At 40.8% G+C, this 15744-nt stretch overlaps 1 protein-coding gene across 4 annotated transcripts in view; it reads left to right on the top strand.

Annotated features, from left to right (window-relative positions):
- Positions 1-15744, top strand: part of EGF (epidermal growth factor) — a 63334-nt gene that overhangs the window by 25593 nt on the left and 21997 nt on the right. For all 4 annotated transcript variants that reach the window (XM_074589364.1, XM_074589363.1, XM_074589365.1 and 1 more), the window contains exons 8-15: positions 225-347; positions 3311-3433; positions 4629-4754; positions 5739-5875; positions 7799-7947; positions 9515-9619; positions 11317-11540; positions 14876-15043. In XM_074589364.1, the coding sequence (XP_074445465.1) occupies positions 225-347; positions 3311-3433; positions 4629-4754; positions 5739-5875; positions 7799-7947; positions 9515-9619; positions 11317-11540; positions 14876-15043 (1155 nt within the window). The remainder of the gene's footprint in view (positions 1-224; positions 348-3310; positions 3434-4628; positions 4755-5738; positions 5876-7798; positions 7948-9514; positions 9620-11316; positions 11541-14875; positions 15044-15744) is intronic.

Genomic DNA, 15744 nt, shown 5'->3' with positions numbered 1-15744 from the left:
GCTGGACACATGCAGCCTCTATAGGTTTTGCTAGAAGTTTTTTAAAGCTTATTTGATTGAGGTCTGCAAACTTGCTTTTTATCATTTATTAGGATGAACATATTTTTGTAAAATTAATGGGAAACAGAAGTACTTTTTCAAGAATGTTTGTTTGTTTCATTAATCTAATTACCTGACACTGGTTGATGACATTATTCTGACACAGCAAGTGCTTTTTTTGGCAGATATCAATGAATGTGGCTTCTGGAATCACGGCTGTACTTTGGGCTGCGTGAACATCCCTGGTTCCTATTACTGCACCTGCCCGAGAGGTTTTGTTCTTCTGCCCGATAGGAAAACGTGTCATGGTAAGTAGCAGTAATACATAAACGCCTCCCATATGATATTGGAGAGAGTCCTCCGTTAACACTGGAAATGCTGAAAGTTTTGTGTGTTGCATTGCTCGCTTCCGATCCCTTATTATATAAGTAGGATCAGCTTAAACTGAGTCAACCAAATTCAGATGTCATGTTTAAGGAACTGTAAGTCACACGTGAATAATCAAGTGTGAGCCTCTTCAGAAGCAGAAAAAAAAGAGTCAGGTCTCCAGAGAGACCTCTTTGCTCAGATTATTCTCTGTGGCACATTCCGGATGGATAAGCAGTTATATCTTTTTAAATGTGGTCTCTGAATTTGGCTCACTGTCTAACCTGCGTAACAATTTGCACAGTCTCTGAATGAGCAGTTTACAGCATCATCTTTTTTCTCTTCAGATCAGGGTTGATAGCATTGCTAATGTGCATTAAATTAATGAAATCAAATGTATGTACATCTGTTTACAGTGAATAAGACACACAGAAGTATTCATAAAGTTGTTTATTCAGGAGGACTGCTGCACTTCTGATGGGGTTTTGGGTTTTGTTTTTTTTTTAGCAATTAAATTTTGCATAAGAAGTATGCCTGAGAGAACTTATCCATACAACTTAGGTACATAATCCAGGAAGCTCTCTGAAGCTGGATAAATGTGAATAAACTAAATGTAGAGAACATAGAGAAGTGAAGGGAAAAAACAAATACCTGTCTGTCAGTAAGCTTCAAGGACCATATTTTAGTCACAGTAAGAGTCTAGGTGAAGGTTTTTGTGTTCTCCCTTTATGTAGCACTGTGTATATTCAGCCTAGAAATGAATGAAGCCTTTCTAATGTAAGTCGAGAACATAAAATGTGAAATGCATCCATGTTTTGATGTCTTGGGATATTCTCAGTCACTTTTCTATTCCATAATGAAGTGAAACGTAGACATAAACAAAATTCTACCGTGTTTCCATGGAAATAAAAGATTGGCATATGCCCCAGGTACAAGTGCCGGTGCACACCAATAATTTCAGTCTGGATCATGGCAGGATCAGGACCTAGGGTATGTTAAATATCACTACCAGAGAGTATCAGAGTCTAACAGACTCTAGCAGTCAATCTATTTTAGACCTCCAAGAGTCACTTCTCCCTCTCTATTAAGAGGGAACCAGGAGTAGGATTCAGTGACCCAAATGTGGGGGTTCAGGGTGTGTGTGACAGCTGCAGAAGGCAGACAGATGTGACAGAAAATCTATGGGAGTCCTGCAGCCAGAGGCTAATGGGAGCTCGTACAACCTTTGGTGTGCAAAACAACACTTAGTGCGCAACTCGGTCCTACTCTGGATGACTAGCTTGAACTGTATGCCTACATTTTGGGGTGCTCAAATTAGATAGAAAATAATGTTTTTCTAACACAGGCTAGGGATGCAGCATGGACAGTATAACTCCTTAACTACTCCAGCACAAGGCAGATATATCACCATCTACGCAACTTGAGAGAGATATATGCAAGGTGAGAAGTCCACATGCTGACCAGACATTTTGATGCTTTGTCCTCCAAGTCCTGTACAAAGTGCTTCATCTAAAGCCACAAGCTCTAGTCAGAAAGAATCATAGAATAATAGAATGGTTTCGGTTGGAGGGGATGTGGAAGATCACCTATTTCCAACCCCCCTGCTATGGGCAGGGACACCTCCCACTAGACCAGGTTGCTCAAAGCCCCATCCAGCCTGGCCTTGAACACTTCCAGGGATGGGGCATCCCCAGCTTCCCTGGGCAACCTGTTCCAGTGCCTCACCACCCTCATAGTGAAAAAGTTCTTCCTAATATCCAATCTAAATCTACCCTCTTGCAGTTTGAAGCCATTACCCCTCATCCTATCACTACATGCCCTTGTAAAAATTTCTTCTCTGGCTCTCTTAAAGGCCCCCTTCAGATACTGGAAAGCTGCTATAAAGTCTTCCTGGAGCCTTCTCTTCTCCAGGCTGAACAACCCCAGCTCTCTCAGCCTGCCTTCATAGGAAACAAGATCAATTTCTTGACTCTCTTCACTGTGCTTAAGGGGTTAGAACAATCCAGTCCAGAGCGCAGTTGCCCTGGAGAAGCAATATTTGCAAGAGCTACGCACTATTTAAGCCAGTGTATGCAGCTGATTCAAAGAAGCAGCTGTGGGAAACCTGCATTAGTTCCAGTCTTCCAGCGGGTGTTACCATATGGCATTAGAATTGGCACAAAGAGATGCAACACTGCAATACAGAGGGTAGAAGGAGGATATCCTGTGAAATTGCGTTAAAGAAACACTCAAAAAAATGTTGGCACTCCAACAATTATAATGCGAAGCAAAGGAAAGCTATTGCCAGGTTCTCAGATGGTTTTGCACCTACAGCTTCAAAAATTGCCACTAAAGAACATAGCTGTATCTCTGGAATGTTCATCTCCTGTCTTCATTGATTCTATCTCTGTTACCCTTGGGGTAATAGGAAAGTAGTTTTTCCTTATTCTCTTCGTGTTTTATACTTATTCTTTCAATATAACTTCCTTGTAGTTTTTAAAACCTGATCTATTTTTTGATGAAATTTAAAAAGAAAGCTTTCTAAATTATTTAAATTTTGATAACACTTCTTCATACAACTTTGGAAAATTTAAAGCTGATAAGTATAATGGCTTCAGGACCCAGCAATTTTGGCTTTCTCCTTTGCTATAATTAGGGGAGGGTGGGAAAAAAATTCGGAAAAAACCAAAAACAAACCCTAGAAAGACCACAGAATTGTTGTACTCTCAACATTGCACTTTTTGTTTTCTTCTTTCTTTCCTGTCTTCCTTCTTTTTCTCTTTTTCTCTTTCTCCTCTCTTTTTCTCCCCCTCTTTGTTTCTTTTTCTTTTGCTAGTTAAGAAAGCGTTCACATCTCTATTGTGGGGATTAGTAAAAATTTTTATCATCGTTTAAGATTTTTTTTTTCCTCTTTAAATTACTGTAGAGCTAATTTCCTGTGCAAGTAACAACACTGAATGTAGCCATGGTTGCCTTCAAACATCTGAAGGGCCTGTTTGCTTTTGTCCTGAAGGATCCATACTCAAAGTGGACGGCAAAGCATGCACGGGTAAGTAACATTTTTCTAGCTGTAGTGACTGCCAAACTCTGTTTGTTCTTAGCACTGAAAGCCAGAAGAGAATGATGGCATTTTACTCTGATTTTTCACGGCTGCAAATGATTGCACAAGATAAGAGGCAATGGAATGTCAGGCTCTTTGAGTGCTAAGATGAGCAATATTCATCTTCATTTTTAATAGATTTTTCTAAGCAGCAACATCCAATGTTTGCAGGCCAAATTCTTTTGTTTGTCAGCACATAACAATGCACCTACCAGATGTTTGTTGCAGGAGATGCCTAAAATTTATATAGGTACAAAATTAGGGCTTGAAATCTGAAGGTGACTTTATTGACATCGCACAACCCAGGTTCAGAGTCAGCCTAATTTACAGTAATTTAATCTAATTACCCACAAATATAATTTTGCAGTCAGAATTTTTGAAGCTGCTAATCTGTCATTCCCCATTCCAGCAAGCTTTCCAAATTCAGGGAACTGTAGCTTTTGAGCTGTATCTTTTCAGTCTCAGGGGTCAAGGTAGCTCCATTTATGCCAGCCTTTCATCTTTAAAATTCCCCTTCCCCTTTTACATCCCTCTCGTATTGTGGACTGTGCTGTATACATAGATTCAGTCAGTGTTGCTGTTTTGCTACAGACACTCCACAGAGTAAGCTCAGGTTGGCATTGTAGATATGGCATTGTACAGCCCCAGGAAGAAAGAATAGTTTCTTTTTGTATGAAAACTTGGTTTGTTGTATTCGAAAGTCAGTGTATTTCATCAATTCACCATCCTAGCTTAACTTCTGGGGAGAGAATGGCATTAGTTTGCTGTTCTTTTGCATGGAATGCAAAGTCTGATAAAATTTGTTAATCTGTTGTAAATGGGATGACGTTTGCATGGGAGAAAGAGTTCTCTGAAATAATGAATACACTGAAGCCCTCTTCATATATCCCACTCTCCCACCACCCATCTTGTGTTGCGAATTTTCAGGAAAAACTCTGTAAGAAGTTACTACTGATTTGATTTATTTTCATTAGACTTCTGCTTTCAGCAGGAGGCCTTTCAGTAAATCTGTCAGTCACTGAGATGCGTTGCAGTGTAGAAGTCCTAAGCAGAGTGAATTGTTTTCTTGCTTATGCCTCTGATTTTGTTGTATTTTTTTTTTCTTAGAATGGCAAAATTAAATTTTTCAAATGCTCTGTTTAAGGTTGTACATCTCCAGATAATGGTGGCTGTAGTCAGATATGTTCTTCTTTAAGCCCGTCCTCCTGGGAGTGTGCTTGTTTTCCTGGATATAAGCTTCAGCGAGACAGAAAGCACTGCACTGCTATAGGTTGGTATCCTGGTATGCCTGCATATTTCTGCCAATAAAAGCAAAAACATTTTAGAGTCCTTCAAAGTGGATTGCGTAATTGGGATCCATTTTTGCACTGGTTTTAGGTTACTTTGTGAGACTTGGGAAGTACTAGTTGTTTGGAAAAGGAACCTATTTCAGAAATATACCAGAACAAGAACCAGTATAGGGTTCGGTCTCACTCGCAGAAGATTCAGGCTATTATCCAACTTCTGCATTTCACTCTGGGCTCCTGTACTGCAGAGGTTTATCTGCAGTATTCAGGTATTTGTGCCTTCATATAAATGTGGGTGCGGTTTCTGCCCAGTGTTACAGAATTTGGGTTGAGGTGTCTACATTTGGAGAACAGGGCAGGGAACAGTCTATTGAAGGACCTTCTCTACAAGGATATTTCTCCCCCATTGGCCCCAGGAAGCCCACATATTTGATGTGATGGTTGGATTCCAGACCCTTCTATTTCTTCTGAGAAAAGGGCAGACTCTGGTGAGCAGCAAGGTACAAGCAATTGCACGAGAGAGAGGACGAACGAGAAGTTTGTGGTTCATTTCAGGAATAAGGGAAAAGCTTTATTTTCTGGATGACAGCATTTTTCTTGCTTTTACTGTGAAAGGCTTCTGGTGCAAAAGTCAAGTGTTCTGGCATTTATGGTGATGCTGTGAAATGCAGAGGGAAGATTGTCTTGAGGCTAAGTCACTCAGAGTGAAATGCAGGAGGCCTAGTGACTGCCTTTTTCACAAATTTTGAGGCTGATCTTGGGCAAGGCGTTGAAAACCAATATTCACATTTATCTTTCATTTCTGAGGCAAGTGGAATGTAGGACAAGAGCCTTCATTTCTTTGAGCTTCTGTTCCTCATTTTGTCTTCTACTGTTACTTAACTTACAGTGTTAGCTAGGTAGTGATGCAGACTAGAGATCACTTTGAACCTGGTGAAATTAACGTATGTGCAAATTTTCATCAACAGGTCCTAAGCCATTTTTGTTATTTGCAAATGGCCAAGATATCCGCCAGATCAGTTTTGATGGAACAGATTATGCAAGTTTACTTGACTGGCAGATGGGAATAGTCTTAGCACTGGACTCTGACCCAGTGGAAAATAAGGTAAGGCATTAAAAGTGAGAGGATTTTGAAGTGTTGCAAGGACAAATGGATTGGGCTTTCATGTGCTTTAACCTTTCTGCTGTCAGTGATCCAGATTACATGTTGTGCTGCTCGTTGTTCTGTTGCCTGTCCAGGAGCACAACTGGTACAGGATGCCAAACACCAGTTGAAGAGTTTCATCCTTCACTTACTGATTTAATGTGCTTTGTACACTGACATGGCTAATTCACAGAGAATTTGGGTTTCTAAATTCACTTCAGGCATGATTTCAATTTCAAAGAACTTTTGTGTGATTAATAGTTTTCTCTTTTAAGATTTCAGTACGGTTTTCTGGAAATATATTGTGTGGTTTTTTTTCACTGGGTAGCTGTAAAAACAACAGTATGTTTTTTTCTGTACAGCTACATCCCACAATCCCTACTAAATGCAGGAGTAATCTTAACAAGAATTACTTCCTACGTCCTGACATTATTGAACAAAACTGCTGAACATTCACTGGGTTTATTGTTCTTATGAAACGTATTCCTCGTATTACAAGATATTGCTGTTGGAAACAGGAGTCTTCTCTGCAATAAAGAGCTGTTTGTATATGTGGCCACATCCCAGTGCCCTACTCCTTGCCTGCAGAGTTGGGAAGAATAGGACTTCAGCTGTGCTTTGCTAAACCTTCTGTGGCAGATAGTTATTTTTTCCCACGGGGGGACTTATTTACACTGTAAAAGTGTTACACAAAGGTGCTGGATGGTACAGTGAAAGCTGATGAGGAGCTCAGTTAAATTGCTGGGAACATCTCAAGCTAAACAAATGAGAATGTTACCAGATCTGCGTTACAGGAGGATTGTTTCAGGCGCTGCTGGAACATCGCCACTTGCTCCTGAAATAGGGCTGTGCCGGGGAACTAGCAGTTGTTCTGTGCTGTGCTGAATATAAATCAGCTGTGCCGGTGACACTGGCTGTGCGCTCTCATTCCGCTTCTGTAGGGAGCTCTGCCCAACGGTGGGGCTGGCAGCGCGGAGGTGAGGTGATGTGCAGCGGGCCAGCCAGGCTGCAGCAGGCTGGTCCTGGTGGCACAGGGCTGAGGGGCAAGGTAAATTAGCTCAGCACCGCTCTGTGCTCCCATGGTAATTGAATTAGCCGGTTTAATGCTAGAGGCCTCACTGCTGCTTTGTTTGGTCTCATGGTTAGCATCAAAATAAAGTTATTTGGTTTTTTACTACCATTTGCAAAGAAAGCCTCAGCATTGCTTTGTATATAGTTCTGCCATACAGTGTTTGGCTCCCTCTGCATATCAAATACAAGACAATTTCTTTTTCCTCATCCTTGGAAAACAGAAACCTAATTTCCCCACCAGCAGAGAACTTTTATTTAGACCCAAAACTGAGAATCCTCTTCTGAAAATGTTAGAGCCTTCCAGAATAGACATCTGGTAAAAATAAAGATATATGCAGGCTCAAATAAGAAAAAAAATAGAAGCGAATTATATAACTCCTTTTCCCTTCCCAGCTCCTTGACACATATACACTACTATTCTCTTCTCCCCACTCCTCCCTTTTTAAAGTGAGCAGACAGTGAAATGATAACGTGCTGCTTTTTGCCTGCTCCTACTTTTGCTTCCTTAGCTGTGCTTCATGTGAGGTAGCTGCTCGCTGAAACAAAACCACAGGATATTCACAGGGCCGTATATAGGGCAACCAGGATTTACTGCTAAGCACAAGCTGCCTGTAGAAGTCATCCTGGTTGAAGGATAAATGCCTTTTTATTTGATCAGGGATCACAGGTTACCTGTGCAGCTTTTCGTGAATAAGCAGTTCAGGGAACTTTCAAGATGAAAAAGTTGTTGTAAAAGTGGAACTATTAGACGAGGGCAACAGAGCAGAAAGTGAGATGGGAACTAATAACACCTCATCTGTTATTTCTTCACAGATTTACTTTGCCCACACAGCCTTGAAGTGGATAGAAAGAGCTAATCTGGATGGCTCAAATCGTGAAAAAGTTATTCATGAAGCTATAGATATACCCGAAGGCCTTGCTGTGGACTGGATTAACCGTAAATTGTATTGGACGGACAGAGGGTACATGCTCCGCAGTGCATTTATGTTGAAGCATGTCATAAAATATTTGGAATAAATGACTGGTGATACAGAAATAGCTGAGCTATCACTCTAAATTCAGTAATGCTTCACATTCTGATTGGGTAGCTGTAATCTCAAGTATATACATTTGGAAGCTTCTTTAAAACTGAAATGCTGGAAGTTCGCTTTGAATCTGCTATTGTATTTTTATCTTTGTCGTTCCAAGAAGCAAGGGTTTGGACACAGTTACAAGGAATCTAAAGCATGCACTGCATGTATACATATGTGTATGTGCACATGCACGTGTGAATATATATATATGTATACACTCATATTTCTATACATACACTGCATGTGTGTATATATAGGTATATCTTTATTTTTATATATATATAAGTAATTAGTATTATTGCACCAAATACATCTTGGACAGAAGTCAGCATTGTTGACAGCTAGAATCATGCCCCCTTAAGCTAATGGAGAGTCTTTGTCAATTATCTCTGACAAAAGAGGAGTGGCCACTGGCAGACAATATGGGTTCACATTTCAGCTGATACCTAACCTTACATGCAGAGAGAAAAATAATCGACCTTTGGTGAAAAGGCGGTGTCAGATCAGAACACATAATGAAGACTCCTTGAAGAACAGGCATGATGTTTCAGTATGACCCATATTTTATAAGTCAAATAGCACTTCCTTGCTATTAACTACAATCTTGTCTACACAATTGCGCTCCGGTATAAATATGCCGGTGTCTTGTGACATGGGAAATTGTGGTGCTTGTCTCTGTAAGACAAGACAAGATAAAGGTGAAGCTGTGAACTGGTATCTGCCATGTCCTTCTCACTTACTGCCTTTACCTGTTCGTATTCCACATTTGCATGAGTATTTTTCTCCTTCCATCTTTGTGTGGCCTTTCTATGCAGGTTTGCGTAAGCATGGAAGGCTGCAGACTTGCTTTCAGGTACAGACTGATATTTATTTGGCAAGGTGAAGTTTGTAGCAATAAGTACAGTTTTCTGGAAAAAAAATTGGATTGAGAGACTGGCAATGTAGATTCTATACTTGACTCTCCCATAGATTTTATGAGTGATCATAAGAACCTTAGCTTCATTTTTTCCTGTAAAATAGATGTAATATGTAAAATGCTTCGCAATTTATGGATCAAAAGTGCTATATAAAAGTACTATTAAAAAAAAATATCTTTATACATTTGATAATGCCATTCAGTTAGGATTTTATTTTCTTCCTGAATCCTTTTAAAACTAACATTCATCTATTAGTGATCATATTTCCAACTCATTATTTGCCCAAAAAAGGAGAACTTCATGTCTCCTGCAGAACAGCAGGTATTTTATTATCGTGCCCTGGACTAGATAATGAGGTTGTAGCATAAATTAATTGCTGATAAAACAACTAGACATCTCATATCAGCAGGATTACTTCCTGTCATTGTAAAGTTATTTATTACAGTTTTGTGCTAAACTAACGCAATACAAAAACTTCTGCCTGAGAAGGTAATTAAAAAGATAGCAGGGAGGACTTAACAGTGCTATGTGTATTGCAGGAAGGCATGCATCGAAAGGAGCAATCTGAATGGAATGCAAAGAAAAAAGATCATCTGGGAGGATATCTCCCAGCCCCGAGGGATTGCCATTCACCCATTTGCTAAGTAAGGAGTGATAAACCTGGTTAATTGTCTAATACTTGGGGAGGCTTCTTAAAAATGAGCATACCAACCTTGCTCTTTTGACAAGTCAAAAAGTGCATTAGTCTCATGTTAGGATAGTTATTGCCTTGCAGAGTTGTGTGAACTGCAGTGTTTTATTGCTGGATTTCTTTTGTGAGTTGGGGCATGTTCATTTCTCATATAGATTTATTAAAAGACCAGAAGCATTAAAGATATTCTGTGCAGTTTAAGCTGAAGAAAAGCGCGACCAACTGAAGTCACCCTGAGAGTTGCAAGCACCACACTACAAACTTTGATGGTTCCATATCTATTAGTGCGAAGAAGGTAGTCGCTTTTAACAAATGGTGCTTACAAAGGACTTTTTTGGCCATGTTTCAGTTTCTGAGGAAACTAAAACGAATCTACTGTTGTGGAGATGTGTTGATTTAAATGCACCTTATATCTTCTTATCTAGTGTTAAGGTGATCACAGGAGTTTTGAATGTTTAAACTCTTGATAAAATTCTGGTCATTTTAATCAGTGGCAAAGCCCCCTGGATTTCAGTCAATATGCCTGTAGTAGGATGGTTTTAAATGTGTTGGTTGGTTTTTGTTGTTTTTTTTTTTTGTGCTCATATCCTGCTGTAGCTAACGATGAATGAAGCTGGGTTGGGGAGGGTGTTTTGCTAGCTTCACTCTGTACATAAAAGACCTGAAAGAATCTTTCAGTAGAGGTTGAACGCGATAGAGACATTTTGCAGGAAAACTTTTAAGAACAAGTAGGTTTAGGGAGATTGTTTATTAGAATTATTGGTAGTGGCAAGGGCTATAAGGGGAAAGGGAGGAGGAGGAGATGTCACTAAAACATTAAGACATTATAGCGAGGTCCCTAATTGTAAAATCAGTATTAAAGAGAGATCTGAGACACGATTAAGGCTGTTGAGAATACTGATCCCTCTATTGGCTACAGCAAAACTGCTCATGTAAATAAAGCTAAGTGAACCTGTGAGTTATCTCCATAAACCTGACAAAGGCAGCTGATGTGTTGGAAGACTGGAGTCCGAACTTCAGAAGTAATTTGTGGCTTTGGATATCTCCATTTTAGGTGGCCATTTTGCACTGTCCTTTGAAACGCAGTAAGCACTCAATGGGTAGCATTCAGGACTTTAGAGGGAGACCCTGAGAATCACAATTTTATTAAAAGAAGAAAAGAGGTTGGGCCTGATGCTGGTTTATTTTTAAAAAACAAAGTAACCTGAGGACTCTTCCTTGCTTTCCATGGGTGGTGGGTAATTTTGGTTACGTTTATGCATTGTTACACCCCTGATTAGACAAGAGGATGGCTAATGCATCATCTTCTGTTGTCTGGGTTTGCTAAGCCGCTATCATCAGTCACGTGGAAAACTCAAAAAAGCAGATGCAAAGAGCTGGCAGTTAGCGTAGGTGGGAGGAGTTGTTTTTCAAAGGTTTTGTGCCAACAAAAGAGTGGGGATTCTGCATAAGTCCCACTGTAGTCACCTGGAGTCCGATGGCAAGCGTTAAAAGATCAGCAGCCAATATTTTTGCTTGAAGTGTACACCTTTTCTCATGTGCCTCAGGCCTTTATTGCTCTGATCTGATCTTTCTGCTTTGAAAGAACTCTGCGGAGAGGAAGGCAAATATTTACTTACTAACTTTCTGTATGCATTTTGTTTTCTAAAGGAGATTATTCTGGACTGACATGGGGGTCAGTCCCCGGATTGACAGCTCTTCATTAGAAGGCATCGATCGCCAGGTTATAGCCAGCACTGGTCTGGTGTGGCCCAGTGGAATAGCTCTCGACTACTTAGCCAACAAGTTGTACTGGTGTGATGCTAAGCAGTCGGTGGTTGAGAGCGCAAACCTGGATGGTTCTGGTCGTCGAATTCTTGCACAGAATGATGTAGGTGAGGCTTTGGGGTTGATAATTACCTACTGCTGCTTGACAATGTACATGTGTGTCTGCATATGTAACTGTGCATGTGAATTACCAGCCAGTGGCTGTGCCGTATATCCAGTGCAACTCTGTGTTGAGGTTAATGGCATCACTTAGTTCTTCATTCTGTCACCCAGTTGACTTTCATTTATTCATTTGAGGAAGAGAACACCTTTCCGACATTCTCCGCTTTTACTAATCAGACACTTTGCATTGTACAGAGAACTTCTCTGCCTTCACAGAAAAGTCAAAAGAAGGAAAGAGTTAAAAATGTGGTTTGCGTGTTCCATGCACGGCTGCTTAGTGTAATTCAGGTTTTGCTGTGTTTATTATACCAGTGAGTTATATTGATGTAAGCTGGAAGAGAATTAATTTTGGCTGCTAAGGTCCTTGAGAAAAGAACCTACATCTGCACAGTGTTGAACTGCGATGATTCTAAATACACAATAGACACTGAATAGAAAAATGATTTATGCAATATGCTGGTAGTTGTTATGGCTGAGATTTCTGTTGTTTGACATGTAACTGTGTCGTTCTGGAGCAAGAGAACAGAAATATTAGCAATGAGGGACTGATGTTGTACCACATTGAAAGTAAACCATGTGTTTAAGAATCTTGTGCATGGCAAATTAGTTTCTGGAGAGGACAATTCCCTTTGTGCATGATATCTCTCTGGGGACCATTTTTAGGTATGCATGCAAAACTTGGGCACAATAAGGACTCCTGGCTCAATACCACGACTACCATTGGCAGAGTCTTTACAGTTACTCTGTTAAGCAGCTGCTGTTCTAGTCTCTGCTCTGGGAAGGCTTGTGTTCATCTCCTAAGCGAGATGCCCTCCCACTTGTTTGGAGGTGAGCAGAGTGAGGTCTTGGAGGAAGCAGTGCTCTCCAGTTCATAAGACATCAAAAGTGCTGAGCAGAATGACTTGCTAGCATTCCTATCTTTTCCCCTGCTGCACAGATTCTGCCGCACACTCCACCTTGTAACTGATCTGCAAAGGAGAACCTTGAAGCCTGTTGAAAGTTTCACTTTGTTTCTGCACAAGGAATGGGACAGTGTCTTACAGGGAAAAAACAGGGAAGGAGAGCTAGGAGTGCTGGAGAAACATAGGGTATGGGAAAGGAACAGCGATATGGATGTTCGGAGGTGGGAGAAAAGGACATCAACTGATGGAAAGAAGTGAAAGAGATGAAGTGCAGACCTGTAGGGGTGTGAATTTAGAGAAGCAAAGAGACTTGATATCCTAATGTTTTGCTAATGCTGTTGGTGAGAGCAGAATTCAGCTTCTGTTCCTGGACAGCTGAACACTGGCGGACGGACGGGAAGGTGGCACCTCTTCACAGGCGTTCTGCTGTAACATGAATTCTTATTACAGCAGCTCCCTCTAGTGCCCCTGTACTAAGAATTCATAGAACCACAGAATCACAGAATGGTTCGGGTTGGAAGGGACCTTAAAGATGATCTAGTTCCAGCCCCCCTGCCATGGGCAGGGACACCTCCCACCAGACCAGGTTGCTCAAAGCCCCATCCACCCTGACCTTGAACACTTCCAGGGATGGGGCATCCACAGCTTCCCTGGGCAACCTGTTCCAGTGCCTCACCACCCTCACAGTAAAGAATTTCTTCCAATCTTAATCTACGCTCTTTCAGTTTGAAATGGTTACCCCGTGTCCTATCATAACACTCCCTGCTAAAGAGTCCCTCCCCATCCTTCCTGTAGGCCCCCTATATATATACTTCATTCAGTATAGCTGCATGCAAAATAGGTAAAGTTATTTCTGCTCTTCTGCTAACCCCATTTTCAGCTGTAAGTAAAACAGCCTGTAAACACCCACTCAAGGCAGTGAACAACACAACCATTCCTTTTGTTTATGCAATGGGTCAGGTTTGTACTGTTGCAGTAGGGGTTCATGTGATTATTAACTTTTCTCTTGCAACTATCTTCACTGATGACACTATACTTCTGTTTGTAATCCTTAATGTATTTATAAGTTAAGAGGTTAAGGACTGCAGTGGTACAAAGTGAGGTGCATATTCAGACTATGAGTAAAGACCAGGACAAAGAAAACCTGCTTCAGCCAGGAAGCACCCACTCTGAAACCAGGTAGACATCCGTGGAAGAACAGTATGTGGTCTCACCTTCCATTGCAAAAAGCTTGCCCAAAAGCTATCTTGAAAGCAGGAGTTTTCTAAATGTATAGAAAGAATGCATAGTCCCATATGGACTAATGACAATTTTCTGTCATGGTAGAGATATTAAAAAGAGTCAGAATCATTTTGCAGAGGTCTTTATGTCTGCCCTTATATATAAAAGTATCCTTTGGATTCCGATTTGCTGAGCTTCTCTCTGGAAGTCAAACCAGGCATCCGCGTTTTTCTAGTAGAGAAAATATTGTGCTACCATGGAAAAACTGCTGTATTCTGAACTCGGGGTGAGATTTCTCTCAGCTACTGTTAGTCATATGTTAGGTGCCTGGTCTAAGCTGGTGCCTATGTTGCTGTTGTTATGAGTGAAAAGAGATGAAGCTACCTGGATGATGTATTGCATCCTGTGGTTTGTGTTAGCTGTTACTGTTTGTTAGCTGGCTAACAGTCAGTGACTAGCTAGTCACAAACTAATGCTGCTAGTTGGCTGACATGAGGAAAATTAATTCCTCTCTTCAATTTTCCACTGTGATGAATTGGCTAGTGAATGTCTGTGCGTGTTTATATGTACATGTGGACCACTGTATTGCACTTGTGTGTACTTTTGGCACTCGCAGAGACCACACACTGGCTTTGGGGTCCTACTATGAGTTGATGGCTATAGTGTCTGTAGCTCCCAGGCTGCCCTGTCCCAGTACATTTATGCAGGATGACACATTCCATGAGCTCCTCTCCTCCTTCTTACGTGAAGACTGCCAAAGGAGCTGTGTACCTCAGCAGCTCTGTGCTGGTCCACTTACTGGCAGAGGAGGGAGGCACTCCGCTTCTGAAATGCTGGTCCCAATGCTGCTTCAAGAAATGATAATGTCTGAGGTAGAAGATCTTGTGGACTTGATCTGGTTGGAGGTCAGCAGCAGTATAGAGACTGTACTGAGCCAGGCGAGTGTCATAGCCGCCTCTGCTAAGAGCATAAGTAACGTGCTCATGGCCCATCATTCATGGACACTTATCCCTCCCCATGAGAAAACCAAGTGGAGAAGTTGCTATGGCTATGCCACTATCTTAGAAGTAGACCTTTATGCAGATACTGCTTTTGTTTACATGGTTTCTTGTGTATGTTCTCCAGATGTGGAAATGAGAAATCTAATTTCTTTGTAGGCCACCCTTTTGATGTAGCGGTGTTTGAGGATCACCTTTGGTTTTCTGACTGGGCTAGGCCATCACTAATGAGGGTGGACAAGAAGACCGGCCAAAACAGGGTACGTCTTCGAGGCAGCATGCTGAGACCCTCATCAATGGTTGTAGTTCATCCTTTGGCGAAACCAGGTATACTGCAAAAATTAAGCAGTCATTCCCTTCCAGCCTCCCCTTGTTCACTGATATCATAGAATCATAGAATCTTCTGGTTGGAAAGGACCTTTGAGATCAGTAGAATAGATGTCCTAGGGGAGAGGATTATCTTCTCAGAAATAGTCTCTTTAAAAGGCCTTGCATAGTGAGACTGGCATTTATTGAAAGCATCATCTGGGCATGTGTCCCAGGAATGCTAACAGCGTATATTTATTTGTGTATTTATGATCATGTCCAAGAATAGATGCTGATCAATTGCCACAAGGCTACCATAGTCTTTTAATTCCTATTTATCCTAGTTTATTATCACCTCTCACACATACAAATAATAAAAAATGACACGGAGAAAGATTTTGTAAGAATTATTAGTTTTGGATCAACTAATTAGATTTTCTGTTGGGAACAATCTCCCTGTAAGCAGAAAAAAAATAATTCAACAGACCAGGTTTGAGAGAAGGTAATCACAGGTTCCCTATGCCCTTGTCACTTCCTTATGCCTATTTCTTTCAGGGAGTGTTAGGACTGTAAATATTAAAGGAGAAATAATAAAGGTAATTAAAAAAAAAAAGGTGATACATTTATTAGATAGAGTATACAAATCTGCTTTCCTGACAGAGGCTAGGTGATAATGTCTATGCTTTACTATAAGAATCTGTTTTTAATTTAAAAAAAAAAAA

The sequence above is a fragment of the Larus michahellis genome, chromosome 5 (genome assembly GCF_964199755.1).
Source record: "Larus michahellis chromosome 5, bLarMic1.1, whole genome shotgun sequence".
NCBI classification, from domain to species: domain Eukaryota; kingdom Metazoa; phylum Chordata; class Aves; order Charadriiformes; family Laridae; genus Larus; species Larus michahellis.
This window is presented reverse-complemented; position numbering and strand designations above follow the sequence as displayed.